Source organism: Plecotus auritus (assembly GCF_963455305.1).
Source record: "Plecotus auritus genome assembly, chromosome: 9".
NCBI classification, from domain to species: Eukaryota; Metazoa; Chordata; class Mammalia; order Chiroptera; family Vespertilionidae; genus Plecotus; species Plecotus auritus.
This window is the reverse complement of record NC_137783.1, coordinates 114,135,527-114,154,289: the sequence shown is the minus strand read 5'-3', so window position 1 is coordinate 114,154,289 and position 18,763 is coordinate 114,135,527. Positions and strand designations below refer to the sequence as shown.

Sequence of the window (18,763 nt, the reverse complement as noted above, 5' to 3'; positions counted from 1 at the left end):
GAATCAAACCTGTATTTCTAAGAATATAGTAATCAATTAGTATACATCCAAACACTCTCTTCTCTTGATTGCACTGCCTATAAAATAGAAAAAAAAAACCTTGTTTCTAGTTCCACTTTTCTGTCCTTTAATACCTTGGTTTCCGGTTATCAAAATAATAAGTTGAAGGTAATCTGTTCCAGGTGCTCAGGATCTTGGTAAAAAAAACCATCATGATTCTACATGAGTTGTTTATTTTTATGTACACATACAGCCCTCAACCTCCAAATCCCTTGATATTTGTACTATTAAACTAAGCATTTAAATAAAAAAAAATGTGTGTTATATATCTCAAGGGAATATTTCAGCACATTAGAGACACAGGCACTATTGTGGGAATAAAGCTAACTCCTACCCTAAGAGAATGAAAACTTTCCTTTCTTACTCCTATGCCCTAATAAATAAATAAGTAAATAATTTTAATGTTGTGTGTTTGAGTGTGAGCATGCTTTTATGAGGGGGATGCCCTGGCCCCATAACTCACTTGCTTAGAGCATTGGTTTGATACACCAAGGTTAAGGGTTCTATACCTAATCAGGGCATGTAACAACAATCAACCAATGAATGCATAAATAGATGGAACAACAAATTGATGTTTCTTTCTCTCTGTCTTCTCTGTCTCTCAAATCAATAAATAAAAATTTAAAAAATAATGAAAGCAAACTTTTAAAAATAAATATTAGAGATTGTAACATTTATTGCAAAGTTGTTTATTTTTATGTAAGGCTTTGTGGGGCACATGTTGAAAACATGTACATACAGAATCAATGCATTTCTTCACAAATCTATCCATTTCTTCTTTTATTTATTTACTAGAGGCCCGGTGCATGAAAAGTCATGTACTGGAGTGGAGTCCCTCAGCCCGGCCTGCCCTCTCTCACAATCTGGGAGCCCTCAGGGGTGGGAGGTAACCTGGCAATCAAGGGAAAGCGATGCCCCATCACACCTCTGCTGTTGCCACTGCCGGCAGTGCAAGCCTTGGCCAGCCCTGGTTACCTGATCCTCGGGTGGCCCTGGGCAGCTGGGCAGCTGCCATCTGAGGCTTGCCTGCACCTCAGGCCGGCCCTGGGCTGCTGGGGGCTGAGGGGACTGGGGGACTCCACGCCAGCCACCCCGGCAGGGCTGAGGGGACTAGGTACCACCATCTTGTGGCTGTGGGCTCTGCCATCTTTGAGGGCATGGCAGTCAGTTAGCATATTCCCCCTTATTGGCTGTGGGTGTCGCCATCTTTGTGATGGCATGAGGGTCAATTAGCATATTCCCTCTTTATTAGATAGGATATTCTCATGTTCCTAATTTAAAAACATGCCCTGCTGGCATTGATTAATGGTTAAGCATCAACCTATGTACCAGCAGGTTACTGCTTTGATTCCCAGTCAGGGCACATGCCTGGGTTGCAGGCTGGGTCCCCAGTGTGGGCGTGCAGGAGGCAGCCAATTAATGATTTTTCTCTCACCATTGATGTTTCTATCCCTGCCTCTGTAACCTGCTGGTACATAGGTTGATGCTTAACCATTAATCAATGCCAGCAGGGCATGTTTTTAAATTAGGAACATGAGATTATCCTATCTAATAAAGAGGGAATATGCTAATTGACTCTCATGCCATCACAAATTTAAATTAGGAACATGAGAATATCCTATCTAATAAAGAGGGAATATGCTAATTGACCCTCATGCCTCCCTTTCTCTCTTAAATATACTGTTTATACATAATTGAGTATTAGTACTCCCCAAGATAGGCTAGGATCTATGAAAAAAGAATGAGATATTACGGGCCCAAGTTTCTAAGAAATCTATTTGCAACTGAAGTAAATGATGAATATTATGGCATTCTAGAAAGTCATCAAAAGTTCAGGCTTGTTATGCATACACATTAAGTTTGAATGCCTAAACCTTCATATAATGATGATGATGATAGTGTCAATAATAAAACAGAATAACTGATTCTAATTTTAATTTTAAAAATTCATTAATTAAATAATAATTATGCCTGTGTATTTTGTCAGTGGGTCTCAATCAGATATTCTGCCTTTCTAATGACTCCCAGGTGATGCTGATACTGCTGATCCAGGGGCCACACTTTAAATAGCACTGCTTTAAACAATCTGCTATTAGCAGTGTTCCCCCATTTAACTTTTTTTTTTTTTTTTTTTTTTTGCTGTTGGACATTTGTTTCCAATTATACATTCTTATAAATAATGTTTCAATAACACCTTTGTACATTACTGGAAATAAAATGAAAAAAAAATAGAAATGTTTGGGAGGAGAATAATAGCATTCTTAAATTGTATGATATAGAGGTAACTTATGATACATTTAAAAAATATATACATAGTAGAAGCCTGATGCACGAAGATTCATGCTAGAATGGGCTTTCCTTTCCCTGGCTGCCGGCACCGCCTTTCCACTCTGGCACAGCCCCTTTCCGCTCAGGCCCTGGAGCCACCTCTTTCTGCTCCAGCCCCGCCTTCCCATGCTGCCCAGAGGCCCTGAGAGACCAAGGGTGGGGCAGAATGCCTGCATCATCACCATGGACAATGCAAGCATCCCCCTCCGCCTGTGTATGCAATTTAGCTTCCATCTTTGTTGGGTTAATTTGCATATCACTCCTGATTGGCTGGTGGCATAGTGGAGGTACGGTCAATTTACATGTTTATCTATTATTAGGTAAGATGTATCTAGCTAGTGTTTATACACACACAGTAGCAATATATGGTTTTGACAAAAGCCTTAATCATACCATATTAAAGCACAAATTTAGCTATTTTCAATTGGCATTACATAATGAGCTCATTCTAGTAAGGATTGTTAAGTATTATGATTGAATAAAAGTTCTTCATATGTATGTATATAATTAATTTAATTGCTTTTTTATTCTTACACATGTAGGATTTTTTAAATTTACAGAACCCAATACAATATACATGTATGTAGAGAATACTTTTATCACAATTTTTAACTTCATCGAGTTTTTAAAAATTGAAATTAGGCCTGGCTGGTGTGGCTCAGTTGGTTAAGCATCATCCCATGCACCAAAGGGTCACCAGTTCGAATCACGATCAGGGCACATGCCCAAGTTGGGAGCTGGATTGCCAGTAGGGAACATGCAGGAGACAGCTGATGGATAATAATCTATTTATGGATAAACTTCATTTTGTTAATTCATTCAGTGATTGATGGATATGTAGGTTGTTTTTACTTTTTGGCTAACATTATTACTGTAATATTTGTGTAGAAATTTTTATTTTAACAGTTCTTTTAAATTATGTTGGATATATCTTTAGAAGTTGAACTGCTGGACCATATGGTAATTATAGGCATAACTTTTTAAAAATATGATTTTTATTGATTTTTTAAAATATATTTTTATTAATTTCAGAGAGGAAGGGAGAGGAAGAGAGAGATAGAAACATTAGTGATGAGAACGAATCCTTGATTGGTTGCCTCCTGCATGCCCCCTATTGGGGATTTAGCCCGCAACCCCAGGCATGTGCCCTGAGCAGGAATCAAATTGTGACCTCCTGGTTCATAGGTTGACACTCAACCACTGAGTAATACTGGCTGCGTTTATGCATAACTTTGAGAAATTGCCATCCTTTTTCCACAGTGGCTGTAGCATTTTATATAATAGGCTTCTACTAACCTCACTAATACTTGTTATTTTCCATTTGAAAAATCATTATATACATTCTGGTGTGTGAATTGGTCTCTTATTATGGTGTTGATTTGCATTTGCCTAATGATGTTGAGGAACTTTTCCTATGCTTGTTGTTTTTTGTATATCTTCTTTGGAAAATGTCTATTCAAATTTTTGCCAATTAAAATTGATATGTCATATTAGGAAAAATAATAGCAAAATGGTAGAAGTCATTCCTTTCATTGAGTAACTATATTAATTGTAAGTGGACTTATGTCTCCAATTAAAAGGCAGAGATTGGTAGAAAGTTGGTTCTGGCCAGGGAAATTAGGTAACAAATATATCAAAATCAAAAAAGGATGAAGTAAAAATGTGTCCATAAGCAGAGGAATAATTTATATTGAGAAAATCTTAAAGAATCCACAAAAATATCATTAGAGCTAATACAAATTTAGCAAAATTTTTGGATACTAGATCAATGCATAAAAATCAGTGTATTTCTATACACCAGCAATGGAAAATCCCCCCAAAGAATATCAGAAAAAAATTATTTTTACAATAATATCAAAATAACAAAATAGTTAAGAATAAATTCTACTAAGAAAGTACAAGAGTTGTTCACTGATAATTAAAAAATATTAGAAATAAATAAAAGAACACCTATCTAAATGGAAAGACTTCCTGTTGAAAAATCTCAGACATCTCTTATACCAATGTTTGCTGATACATTCTCTAGGCCCTAGGGCAAGGAAAACAAGAGAAAATAAACAAGTTGGACTACATCAAACTAAAAAGCTACTGCACAACAAAAGAAACCATCAACAAAATGAAAAGGGAGCCCACTGTATGGGAGAACATATTTGCCAATGATACATCTGGCAAAGGGTTAATATCCAAAATATATGAGGAACTCATACAACTTAAGGAAGACAAACAATCCAATTAAAAATAGGCAGGTGCAGGGGGAACTGGAAGGGGTCAGTGGGAGGGAAAAAAAAGACATATATAATACTTTCAACAATAAGATTTAAAAAAATAAAAATAAATAAATAAATGGAAAGACTTCCAATGTTCATGAATTGGAAGACTTATTCACATGGCAATATTATTCAAACTATCGATAGATTCAATGACATTCCTACCAAAATTCTGATAGTTCTTTTGCATAACTGAAAATCCTGATTGACAAATTTATATGAAATTGCAAGGAACTCTTAATTGTCAACACAAACTTGAAAAAGAAGAACAAAATTGCATGATCCACACTTTCTGATTTCAAAACTTATTACAAAACCACAGTGATCAAAAGAGTGTGGTAATGTTATAGGAAAGACATTTATGGACTAGAATTAAAAGTATAGAAATAAAGTCATACATCTATGGTCAAGTTATGTTTTGCTTTAGTTCCAAGGCCATTTAATGAGGAAAGAATTTTCTCCAGTAAAGTTCTAGGATGACAGGATAGCTACAACATAAATAAATTTGGACTCTTAACACAACATATATAAAAATGAACTAAGGATGGGTCAAATGCCTAAATATAAGAGCTAAAATTATAAAACACATAGAGATAAATTTTTATGGCTTTTGGAGTTGGCATTGGTTATATTAGATATAAAACCAAATTCATAAGCACCAAAGGCCTTTTGCATGTGTTTCTGTTAAGCAGAAGTAAAGAAAATCATTTAAAAAATCTGAAGTGAAAAGAAAAATGTTTCAAGATATGGATAATATAGAATTGCAGTTGATATTCTTGAGAGTAGTGTGAAATGAGCCCAGAAAGGGGCCTATTTAATCTGTGAACATGGAAGTCACTGGTGAAATTGGCAAAAGCAATTTTAGGTGATGAGCATGAGCACAGAAAGACAAACTCGGAAAAGAGTGACATCAAGTTGAGAAAGTAAAGGGAGAGAATTTTGACAGCTTGTTGCTGAAGGAGGTTATCAAGAGAACATGACACCAGTTGACCCAGGATCTGGACCTGGGCAATTAAAGACTCTTCACCGACTCCCCTGCCCTTGGAATGTACATTCTGCTGGCCATTTCCAGAGCAAGAGCCATTTTCAAGGACACAGCCTTGGGAGAGCAGTGCTTTGTTGAGACCAACTAGATGGCATAGGTCAGTGGTCGGCAAACTGCGGCCGTGGTTTGCCGCTCTGTTGACTAATGAGTTTGCCAACCACTGGTATAGGTGACTGAACCCAGTTAAGGACTCTAGGTAACTTTTAAAATTCTGGTGTGAGGGTGTGGAGATCTATTTGTCTTTCAGCCACCCAAGACAAGCCTTGTATATAAGTTCTCCTGTTTACTAAACATGCTACCTTACCAGTACTGAATTGTCTGCCTCTTCTTTTTGTCTCTCCCTGTCCTCCATGCACAGAAACCAGTTTAGGAACCAACTCTTACTTTAGAAATTTTGAGTTTAAGGTGAACACATAAATAGGGTAACACATAGAAATTAATTATATATTAGGGGGTGAGATTATTTGTAGGATTTAAGATGTGAAATAGTAAGTAAAGACTAATTAAATAATTAAATAAAATTTGATGAGAATAACTAACTGAATTGGGGAGACACAATGTGTGCTATTTTATGTTTGACAGAGAAAGATACAAATAAAAATTCAGTTTATACTGTACTTCTTATGTAATTGGTTTATTTTTTTTACTTTATTGATTTTTCACAGAGAGGAAGGGAGAGGGATAGAGAGTTAGAAACATCGATGAGAGAGAAACATGTATCAGCTGCCTCCTGCACACCCCCTACTGGGGATGTGCCTGCAACCAAGGTACATGTCCTTGACTGGAATCGAACCTGGGACCTTTGAGTCCGCAGGCCGACGCTCTATCCACTGAGCCAAACCAGTTAGGGCTATAATTGGTTTAGATCATAAGATATTAATGTAAAAGTGCCATTTCCTTTAATCTCTCACTTTTTTATTAATTTAGAAAAATCTTACATATTAGAAAGACATTATTTATTAGATTCACAAGTGGAGATAAGATGAACCAAGTCAATTTTGAAACAAGTCCCCACTCATGGTTTTATATGTATAACTAGAGGCCAGGGTCTAAACCAGCAGTCAGACATCCCTCTTGCAATCCGGGACCGCTGGCTCCTAACTGCTCGCCTGTCTGCCTGCCTGCCTGATCTCCCCTAACCACCTCTGCCTGCCTGCCTGATCACCCCTAACTGCTCCCCTGATGACTTGATCGCCCCTAACTGCTCCCTTGCAGGCTTGATCACCCTTAACTGCTCCCCTGCAGGCTTGATCACCCCTAAACGCCTCTGCCTGCCTGCCTGATCGCCCCTAACTGCTTGTTCCTCTATGACCTTATCGCCCCCAACTGCTTGCTCCCCTGCTGGCCTGATTGCCCTAACTGCTTGCCCCACCACTGGCCTGATTGCCCCAACTACTTGCTCCCCTGCAGCCTGTTCGCCACTAACTGCTTGCTTCCTGGCCAGACTAATCACCCCTAACTGCTCCACTGCCTGACTGATGGCCCCTAACTGCCTCTGCCTCGGCCTCTGCCACCACGGCTTTGTCCAGAAGGACATCCAGAAGGCTGTTTGGATGTCTAATTAGCATATTATGCTTTTATTAGTATAGATAGTTTTTACATTTGGTGAAGAGATCTATTAACCTCACCCTCCAGATTATATGCTTTCAAAGACCCTCTTGAAGGAAATTGAATATCAAATTAGTTTGCAGGAAAATAATATGCCTGATCTGGAAAGGGGAGACCTATTCAGCCTAATAATAATAAGATACCAAGAGATTTCAAACTGATTAAGTTAATGATTTTGTAGGAGTCTTGCTTGTTTCTTTTTCAGAAAGAAGTCATTGAAAAAAGGTATTTTGATACTGATTAAAAAATATATAGCCAATATTTTCCAGAGGAAAGTAACAACTGTCTCTGTCTGTAAATTATAATCACTATTTGGAAATGAAATAATCTCCTTCCACTTTGTTTATCTATATATATAAAAGGCTAATATACAAAGCATCTCCTCAGGAGCTCAACCTGGAGACCAGAAGTTCGATTGCTTGATATGATATGCACTGACCACCAGGGGGCGACACGGAACAAAGGGAGGCCCCAGTTGGCAGCCAGAATGAAGGCCCCAGCCAGCAACTGGAAGGCCCTGATCAACCCTGATTGCCGGCCAGGCCTAAGGACCCTAGCCATGTACAAATTTCATGAACTGGGCTTCTAGTTTTTAATAATTAATGAATAAATTAAGTTTGTCCAAGGAATGTGATTTAATTATTAGACTAATATTTCAATGGAGTGAGAAACAAAAATAATTCACAGAAAGGTTGGTGGGCTGGCCAGTGATGTTGAAATTCTCAAGACATGTTTAGAAATGCACCATTCAACATGCTTCATTTCCATGGTCAAAGTAGTACTTCTCAAAATATTTTGTTGGCTCCTGTCTAAATAGGAGCCCTTCTCTCTCCTGGAAATTATCTTTCATATGCTATGGGATTTGATATCTTTAGAACGTGAAAGGATCCTAAGGATACAGTCTCGTATCTGCTTGGTTTTTACCCCATAGACAACAGGATTCATAGTGGGAGGTAAGAGCACATAAATATTGGCCATAATGATGTGGCAAGATGGAGGGATTGTATGACCCCCAAAGCGGTGGGAAAAGAAGGAAAAGAAAGCTGGACTGTAGGAGAAAACAATGGCACAGATGTGGGCAGTGCAGGTACTGAAGGCCTTCTGTTGAGCATCTGATGAGGAGAGGCTGACCACAGCCCGGAGGATCATGGTGTAGGAAATTGTAATGCACAGGATGTCAAAACCTCCAATCAGAAGGGCAACCATCAGACCATAGATGGCATTGATCTTGACATTGCCACAGGATAACTTGGCTACAGACATGTGGTCACAGTAAGTGTGGTATATTATATTGCCTCTGCAGTAGGGAAGGCGCTTGGTGAGGAAAGTAAAAGGAATAATAAGCAATACACCTCTCAGGAAAGTAACAAGCCCAACCTTTGCAATAACAGGATTGGTGAAGATAGTTGAGTAGCGCAGAGGGTAACAGATGGCTACATAACGGTCCAAGGCCATAAGCATAAGCACCCCAGACTCCATTCCTGTGAAGGTGTGAGTAAAGAACATCTGGACTAGGCATTCATCAAAGCCAATTTTCTTAAGATGAAACCAAAAGATGCAGAGGGCTTTAGGGATTGTACTAGAGCACATGACAAGGTCAGTAAGGGAAAGCATGGCCAAGAAATAGTACATGGGCTTGTGCAGTGAGTCTTCGTAGCGGATGAGGTAGAGGAGCCCACAATTCCCCATCATAGCCACGACATACATTGAGCAGAATGGGAAGGAAATCCATATTTGTGTGTCTTCAAGTCCTGGGATTCCATTAAGAATAAATGAGGCTGGGTGCAGGTCTGTTTTATTCAGCTTTAGCATGATCAATTCGGCTTAAAATTTATGTGGGTTTTTTCTAGAGTAAGAAAAAGAAAAGAGAAAATATAATTTATGGTTACTATGTAACTTTTACCACATGTTTTAAAATTTTCTAGTGCATTTTAATGATCACTAAACCATATTTTCTAAGTGCCATGGAGTAGGTTTTTTGTTGTTGTTTATTTGTTGCTCATTTGTTGATCAGTTCTTCTGTTCATTCAACCAATTTTTATCAGGTAATCCAAGTTCTCATTACAGGCAATAATTTTTCTTCAATCTCTAAAAAAAAAGAGTTTCTCATCCTCAGATAGTTATATTAAAGTGTATCTCTGGCCTAGGCCAGTGTATCTCAGTGACCTGTGCACCAAAGGATCATGGGTTCTATTTCCAGTCAAGGGAATGTATGAGGTTGCAGATTTGATCCCTCGCCCAGGTCTGGGCGCTAGTGGGAGGCAACCAAGCAATGTATCAGGTCAACATCGATGTTTTTCTCTGTCTCTCCCCCTTCCTCCTTCCCTTCCACAGTTTCTAAAAAACTGAACGGAAAAAAATATCCTCCAGGGAGGATTAACAACAACAACAAAGTATAATTCTGTATGACTTCTATAAAGGAATCTTTGTTAGGATACCTTACTTAACTGTTAATAATTATATGCACCTCCCTATTGATATGTCCTTGAAAAAGATTTTTTGATCTCCTTATCAATGACCCAAGAGATTATTTCAATTTTATTATTATTTATAATTAATGGCTGATAATTATTTTTGATTACTAAGGTACTGTTCTAAGTATTTGAAAATATTGAATTATTTATTCTTCTATTGGGCTTACTGTTTCACAATTCGGTAAAATTTTTTATTCAGTCATCTCACTTTTTAAAATAATATTGTTATTGTTTAAAGAGTCTTTATCTATTTTTAATATATGTTTTTATTGATTTCAGAGAGGAAGAGAGAGAAATAAAAACATCAATGATAAGAGAGAATCATTGATCGGCTGCCTCCTGTGCACCCCACACTGGGGACTGAGCCTGCCAACCTGGGCATGTGCTTTTGACCAGAATCGAACCTGAGACCCTTCAGTCCTCAGGCTGATACTCTAACCACTGAACCAAATTACCTACGGCAGTCTTCTAACTTTTAAGACCTCCTTTTTTCATTATACCTTATCTTGATGGATTTATAGAAATGCTTTCTATGTTTTTATTCAGAAAAAAATGTATTGTAATAACTGAAAGCAGCTAACATTGCTTCAGATAATAAATCTATCTATAGTAACAAATTATTTTTTTCCTTCTGTCTTGTAAGCAATCTTTCTATTTTATCTTCAGGCATTGCTGAGATCATCTGGTGTCTGTGGCAAATACAAAAACATACAAACAAAAAGTTGCATGGTATTATTATATCTTACTAACAAGACTGGCATATTTTGCCTCAATTAGGCTAGTTTCTCCAGTAATATTTATCATTTAATAATATGTTATCTTCAATTTTTATTATTTTTCTCACTTGTTCTCTCTGACCTTTTGGGTTTGCATTTTTATAACTTTTTAACAATGGAAACTATTTTAATTGGGTTCTAATGGGAGTCAATAGAAATGTAATTTTATATTTTTACTTCTAACCACACAGTAAATTTATTTCTCATTCAAAAAAATTAATTAATCCAAAATTCTGCACTTATACCAAAATCTTATTTTCAAGTTAACTAACTATTAGGGGTGAAGAAATGGCATCTCATTCTTTTATTAATATCTTTATTTCTCAGAAATATTTATTGAACACCTACAATGTGACAATATGGGGACACATTTTCATCTTTTAAGACTAGACACATTTTCATCTTTTAAGGAGCTCAGAATTTAGTGTAGAGATCAAGATACATACAAATAATCACAGTAAATGTTACAAGAACTAAAACAGAAGTCTGTACAAGACCCTAAGTGAGCACTAGACTATTGACTATGTTAAAGAAAAAGTGTTTGATGCCTCTTTTGAAGAAAGACAAATTACAAGGATACTCATTTGTAAAGGATTTCCAGGGAGAAGAATCAACATGTAAAAATATGAAAATCAAAACAATCAAGTCTGTGAGAATTCACTGGTGTGGTGGGAGAAAGTCATAAGCTAAACATTTGGCCAGGAGCTAAATCATAATCTTGTAATTATCAAATAATAGAAAATTTCTTGGTAATAGAGAATAAATAATCACAAGAGTCCAGAGGGTCATAAATGAACTTTATGGTGCTTAACAGTGAAGTCAGAATCCTCTTTCTACCCTCAAGGAAAATATCCTCCATCCCCACCCCCACCCCCATCAGTAAGGGTAAAAAGGAAAGGGAGAAACATTGAGATATTGTAGTCTCTGCCCAACAGGTAGCAAAATAAGAATTCATGGGAAATTCAGGCAGATTAGAAAGGCAGATAATCCTTTAGAAAGCACAGCAACATGAAATTTTATATAAGTTTTCTGCCCACTATCATGAAAGGAACTCTATGACCAAATTTCCCAAACAACCCAATTGGCTTTCATTAAACACCTTCCCAATGCTCCTATAGTTACCAGAAACAGAAAATGGTGTACCTGATTTTCCATAAAAGCATCTTCAAATAATGTGGTGGAAATGACACCAATTTGTTAGAACACCTAAATTTGATAACTGATTTTTTAATTCACTTAACACCTTTGAGGGTTTTTTTGGTCTCAAATTATCTAAGATCAGGGAATTCAAAAAAAGTAGTATCTTAATGAAATATATGGATCTTAACCTCATTTTTCCAATTCCTAAAATAAGCATATGGAAAATGTAAGGGACTTCCTTAAAAAACAGATTGCCCATTCTTTTAAATATGGATGAAAATGCTTTTGCAAGAAATATAGGATCCAGAAACCAAATATTGATACACACATTAAACCATTTAATTTATGACAAAGGGAACACTACAGATTGTGGAGGGAAAAAAAAGTTATTTTCAATAATTATTACTGAGTCAATGAATATATGTGAAAGAAAAAGAAACATATTTTGTTCTCTAAATCATATCATACACAAAAACAATTTTAGAAAAATATTGAGTTAAAGGTAAAATGCAAAACACACATTCTCTTTGATCTTTGGAATAGGCAAATATTTGAAAACAGGACACAAAAATTTTACCATAAAAGTGACATATTGAATTAAGTTAAAATTAAAATTTTGTGTGCTCTCAGACCAACAGTGATTTTGGCTTACTTACAAAAATTAACATCATAGAAAGCAATTGAAAGCCACTAAATGAATTCTGTGTTCCATCAGAAGAAATGGTCATTCTACCTTTCATTAATAAAATTGACTATTTTAAAATCATTATCTAATAGTGTATAAGGAAAATTCTACAGCATAAAGTGACACCAAGAGAGCACAGCTCAGATTTTCCAAAGGTAATTTGATTTGGAAATAGAAAGTAAACACGGTTGAACATGTTAGTAAGCATGCTCTTCAAGGACCTCTCTTCATGCCTTACAACCTTAGAGTTACAGCTCAGTCTTTCCAGAAAATAATCAAGGGAGATCACTATAATTTTGAGGAATAAGGTAGGGACAGGTAAGAAGCAAAAATAATCTGAAGACTGCTCTAATAGTTAAGAACTATTTTCTATTCTCCTATTTCTCCTTGTCATGATTTCTACCACTACTGAAATAAAGATTTCCATTTGGATAGAGAAATAACACAGATAATCATGATCAGTATGATATTAGACTGCATTTATTGCCATACTAATATTTTGGAAAGTACATGTTTTCCAGGAACACTCAATTTTACACAATACATCTGCCTTCAAATTGTGTGAATGAAATAAAATATTTATTTCTGAAAAATAATAAGCAATTGATGTATATTCAAATCCTCTCTCCATTTTATCTTACTGCTGAAAAAAATGTGGCAACTAACCTCTCTTTTGTATGCCTTAAATACCTTAGTTTTTGGATAGCAAAGCAGTGAGCTGATTGCAATCTGGTCCAGGTATTCAGGATATTGGTCAAAATAATCACAATTGTAGAATAAATGTGCATGTGTAGCTGCCAACCTCTAACTTCCTTATTTTCTGTTCTATTGAACTGAGCCTTTAAATGAAAATGTGTGTTATGTGTCCCAAGGGGATATTTCAAAATATCATAGATACATGTGGGGATCAAGCTAATCTCTATGGGAAGAAGAAAAAGAGAACTTTCCACTATTAATGTCCAAATAATGATACATATTTAAGTGAATAAACGCTTGTGAGTGTGTGTTTGTGTGTTAGCATGTATATATGGGAAGGTAAAGAATGAAAATGACCACAGTTATTTTTATTAAAACTAGGATTTAATATTTATCACAAATTTATATTTTTCCCACTGTTCTGTGAAAAAAAAATAGATCAAAAGCATTTAAATAGGAAATATTTTAAATTCACACATTGATTCATTTTTTATTTTAAAAATAAATGTAATGTTTCATTTCTCCATTTAATGAATGTTTATTGAGATTTTCTACTCTCCAAGATAGACTAGGAAATACATAAATATGGCCCCTGATTTAAAAGGATTACTTTCAAGGAAGGAAAATGATGAATGTTATGAAAGACATCAAAAGTTTAGGCTAGAAAAGAAAGACATCAAAAGCTTAGGCTTATTGCATTTCCACATTGTTAAAAAAAATAGATGAATATGTAAAACTTAAAGTAATAATCAGGATGACAACAATAATTTTAGAAAGTAACTTATTCTAATTTTTTACCTATTTAAAATAGATAAAAGTAATACCAACATATATTAAATAATTTGGAATGATAGGTATTTTATTTTATTGAATTTATTGGAATGATATTGGTTTGCAAAACCATATATGTTTCAAGAGAACAACTTAATAAAACATCATCTTCACAGTGCATCTTGTGCCCATCACCCCAAATAAAGTCTTTTGCCACCCCTATTTTACCCTGCTCTGCCCACCTCCACATGGGCCCCATCCCTCTTTCCCTCTGGCTATCACCACACTGTTGTCTGTGTCTATGTGTTCCGTATACATGTTTTTTGGCTAATCCTCTTAAAGGTTACTAAAAAATATTCATAATTCTATGACTTAGAGGAAACTTCTGGTATATCTTTAGCTTGATTAAAAATACATATATGTAAATGTATTGATATATATTTATTACACATGTATTAACAAAAAATCATCATAATGCATTATAACATGGACTGGTATTTTCATTTAAACTTTCATAATTCCAAAACAGGGTTACTAGAATTAAATAAAAGTATATTATAGATGCATTTAATTCATTGAAACATAATCTTATATTTACATATCCCTCTAAAAGAAACATAATAAATAAGCATGTGTGTAAAACTTATATGACATTTTTATCAGATTATATTCTCAAAATGAAATCTATTATGTTTTTGAGCTCTCCTTCTTTTATTCCAATAGTTGCATGACAATTTGCTGAGACTTGTTGGCTCCTTGTCCTTTAACCAAGGTGTTGGTTACCTGATGAGTTCGCTTATATTATTTCTCTTTATAAGGCTTGTTGATGGTATGGTGTGATCTCATTAATAAGAACATGATGTTTTGGTTAAAGTGTTATATGCATTCTGAGAAGAATGAATCTTGTCTCTTACTGGGGTATAAGCTCAGTATATGTTTACAGGAAATATCTTATTTATTAAGCTTATTTGTTCTGTATACTCTTGATTAGTCTTGGACAAAACAATAGTGTACTCTGGTCTCCCACTCTTACTTTTAATTTATTTCTCTTGCATGTGTGTTAAGCTGGGAAGTAAAATGCCATCATATCAAATAATACAAAAGACTGGCTTATTTTGCTTAGCATAATACTCTCTAGGTCCTTCCATTCTGTGTCAAAGGTTAAGAGATCCTTCTTTTTTACAGCTGCATAGCATTCCATTGTGTAAATGTACCACAGCTTTTTCATCCACTCATCTATTGATGGGTACTTGGGCTGTTTCCAGTTCTTAGCTATTGTAAATAATGCTGCTATGAACAAAGGGTTGCATATATTCTTTCTGATTGCTGTTTCAGGCTTCTTATGGTCTCTTGTAGCTCTAATCTCTTTCACTCTTGCTGTATGGTCCCATCTTCTGATCCTTGTATATGGCAAAATAGAAGCTATAGCCTAAAATACGAGGTTAGAAATCTATGCCTCTGTATTGGGAGAGGGCCAAGAATGGAGGAAAGTTTCTTTGACTATGCAGAGGCTCTTGTAATCTAGGTTGGAAGACTCTCCCAATGTTATGCTTTCTTAGATGGAAGTTAAAAATGCTGAACCAACTTGATCTCCTCTATGATTTTTCAACCTTGGAAATGATCTAGAAGGTACTGTGGAGGGCATCATCACTCTATTAAAACTTCTTTCCAATTTCAAATACTGAGGATTATTTAATCTTGAAAAGCTTCTTTTCTTTTGGACTTAGTCTCTTCTATATTCCTGGATCACTCAGATGCCTTGACCCCAGTTCCCTGCCCCTTTTGGAACACCTTGACAACCTTTTCCCGAATCTCTTTGGTCTTAACTCCATATACCATAGGATTAAGAGCAGGTGGAAAGAGCAGGTAGACATTGGCCAAAAGAATGTGAATATGGAGTGGAACGTGGTGGCCAAAGCGATGAGTAAAAAAGGAGAAGAGGGCTGGTGTATAAGAGATTAGGATGACACAGACATGGGAACCACAGGTCCCTAGGGCCTTGGACCGAGCTTCTTGAGATGAAAGGCGAAAGACAGCTCGTGCAATAAAGGCATAGGAGAGACCAATGCAGAACAGATCAACCCCAATGACCAACAGTGCTGCTGTCAGTCCATACACGCGGTTAGGCCTAGTATCTCCACAGGCTAGCTTCACTACAGCCATGTGCTCACAGTATGTGTGTGGGATTACATGACTTTGACAGAAGCTTAAACGCCCAATGAGGAAGGGACATGGGAGCATGAGCATGGAGCCCCGCACCATAGCTACCACTCCAATGCGGACAATGATGGTGTCAGTAAGGATAGTGGCATAGCGGAGTGGGTAGCAAATGGCCACATAGCGATCAAAGGCCATGGCCAGCAGCACGGTGGACTCCATCATGCAGAAGGCATGAATGAAGAACATCTGTGCCAGGCAGGCAGAGGCAGAGATATGTCCAGCTCCACACCAGAGGATGGCCAGGAGCTTGGGAACTGTGGAAAAGGAGGCAGCCAAGTCAATGGTGGAGAGCATGCATAGGAACAGGTAAACAGGCTTGTGCAGGGCTGGTTCGGTGGCAACAACAACCAGGATGGTTATGTTGCCCACAATTGTAGCAGTGCCCAGGCAGCACACGGGGAGTGAGAGCCACAGGTGGAACTGTTCCATACCTGGGATGCCAAGGAGGAAGAAAAGAGAAGTGTCCAGATTAGTGTGATTAGGAGACTCCATGGTCTGGCCAAGAGTTCTGAGCATCTTATCTGGTCAGAAACTCACACACTGTATCACATTACCTGAAAAGACAACACAGAACAGGGGTATCAGTGAGATTAGAGTAACACTTATTAGCTATACAGTGATAGGCAAGCTTTATCATCTATCAAATGGGATTAATATAGTACAATCCCCTAGGATTGTTAAGAGAATTATATGGGTTAATATTTGTAAAGAGCTTTGAATCATGCCTGATATATCATACTTGTTAAATAAAATTAATGAATGTGAGACAGGGCTCAAATAAGCATTTAAATTAATTAGAATTGTTTTCTAGCTAAGACCTATTGTCCTCAAAAGTACTAGACCTCTCTCTTTTTCTTACTCTCTTTCTCTCCCCTCCCCAACCCCCCTTTCTCGCCTTTCTTTTCTGGAGTATGGGGAGAGATTAGGCAGAACCCAAACTACCAACAGTTCCCTGAATGAAGGTGGACATCATTTTGTTTAGTTTTTGAACTTAGAATGGGTTCTGGTTTGGGACCTAGTGCTTGGTAATTATTTCTGATCATAAGATTAACATAGTTGTTTCCACTGCTTTCACTAACCAAGAGATAATCCCAATAACCCCCAAGAACTTTCATTTGAAATTCCAGAACATGCTTTATGTACCCTCACATGTCCAGTTTCCACTTCCTAAGATTTGGAGTTAATCCTGAAACAGGGTTCTACTTCTGAAACAGACACTTCCAGTCTTTTACAGTCTACTTCTGCATTAAACCTTTATTCACATTCTATCTGTGATTGTTGTTGATTTCAAAGGTAAGATATAGCCAATCCTTTCCAATCTGGTCCTTTCACAATGTCAGGAAGTGAGTTTCTAATTCTACCTTAACTCACACAACTATCTCATTTATCCCACCTTTCCTTTGTCTCCCCTCTAGGAGGACACAGTTCAGAGCAAGGAGTACTTAAACCCAAAGTAATTCTGCAGAACATGAGAAACCATGACGGTAATGGGATAGGAAAAAAGGTCTATTCTTTAAGATAATATCTGAGAAATCCCTTTAACTGGAAGTTTTCAAAATGGGAATGAACTTTACTGCCTAGAAATTCATATCCACTTATTCAACCACAAATATTTAATGTGAACCTCCTCAATGAGTCGCTTTATTCTCAAAGCTGGGTAACCAGTCCTGCAATGATCACTACAAAAAAAAAAAAAAAAAAAAGCCACAGGTTCTAGGAAATTTGAGGAGTGAGAAAAGAGTTATCAAAGAGGAATCAACTCTGCCACAACTTATACTAGTATGTATATGTCAGGTGAGAAGAGACATAAACTCTCCTATCCCTTAGTAGTCCAGGTACTGTATATGCATAGTCACTGGAAAAAATCAGAGAAGTTCCTTTATTTTTGGACTTAACAGCAGATTATTCGTTACTGTGTAGGTGGGTTTAAAAGACAAAACAATACTTGATAGCCCAAACATGCAGGTAAAAAAATTAATTATTCTTTTGTCTTCATAGACATAGGGACTAACAGAAGGAGAGGAGATTGGTGACAAATGCTATTCTAATCACAGCTCAAGGTGTATATGTACCAGTAGGTGTGTATGAAGAGTCTTGTTGGACATAATACTCTATGAGTGTATATCTGTGAGGGCAGATGCCACAAAGATCTAAGGTTCTGATCAATTTGACCCAGGAGAAACACATCAAGGTTAAAGTTTGAGCTTGTCCAAAAATGTGACTATTATTGATATGATTTAAGCTCTTGAGACCACCTAATATTCATATAAAAGTATACTACACATTTCATGCTTGCTTTAAACATATTCTTTGAAGAGGCAAAACATTTTGGAGGCATAGGATCTTGGAATTTTTAAAGCAGGAATGTGTAGTGGCAAAAAAGACTGTAGCCATTGGAATCTATAAAACTGGGAACAAATTTTTGTGTTTATCTCTTGGTGACAGTGATGCCTTGGACAAGTTAATTTTCCTGTAAGATCCTATAGTTTTCTGACCTATATGGTAATATGGTGATAATAATACTCTGTAGGTTGTGAAATGAAAAGAACCTTTTATTTCATTGAGAACCTTCTAAGGTGCTCAATAAATGTCATTGCCTTCATTTTAATAGGAAAGTGACCTCATATCTCATATAGAATCCTCACGCAGTTTCCCTAGCCAGCCAGAGTCTATTCTTAGCTTGAACATGCATA

General features: G+C 36.6%; 2 protein-coding genes across 2 annotated transcripts; both read right to left on the bottom strand.

Moving 5' to 3' along the window:
- Window positions 1–8,154: 8,154 nt before the first annotated feature.
- On the bottom strand, window positions 8,155–9,120 carry LOC308233338 (olfactory receptor 52N4; the record flags this gene model as incomplete). The annotated part of the gene is made up of 1 exon (XM_080640263.1): window positions 8,155–9,120. One exon carries the CDS (start codon window positions 9,118–9,120, stop codon window positions 8,155–8,157), a length of 966 nt encoding a protein of 321 aa, XP_080496389.1.
- Window positions 9,121–15,596: 6,476 nt separating this feature from the next.
- On the bottom strand, window positions 15,597–16,586 carry LOC308233328 (olfactory receptor 52P1; the record flags this gene model as incomplete). The annotated part of the gene is made up of 1 exon (XM_080640253.1): window positions 15,597–16,586. The coding sequence occupies one exon, from the start codon at window positions 16,584–16,586 to the stop codon at window positions 15,597–15,599; it is 990 nt and encodes a 329-aa protein (XP_080496379.1).
- Window positions 16,587–18,763: the final 2,177 nt, after the last annotated feature.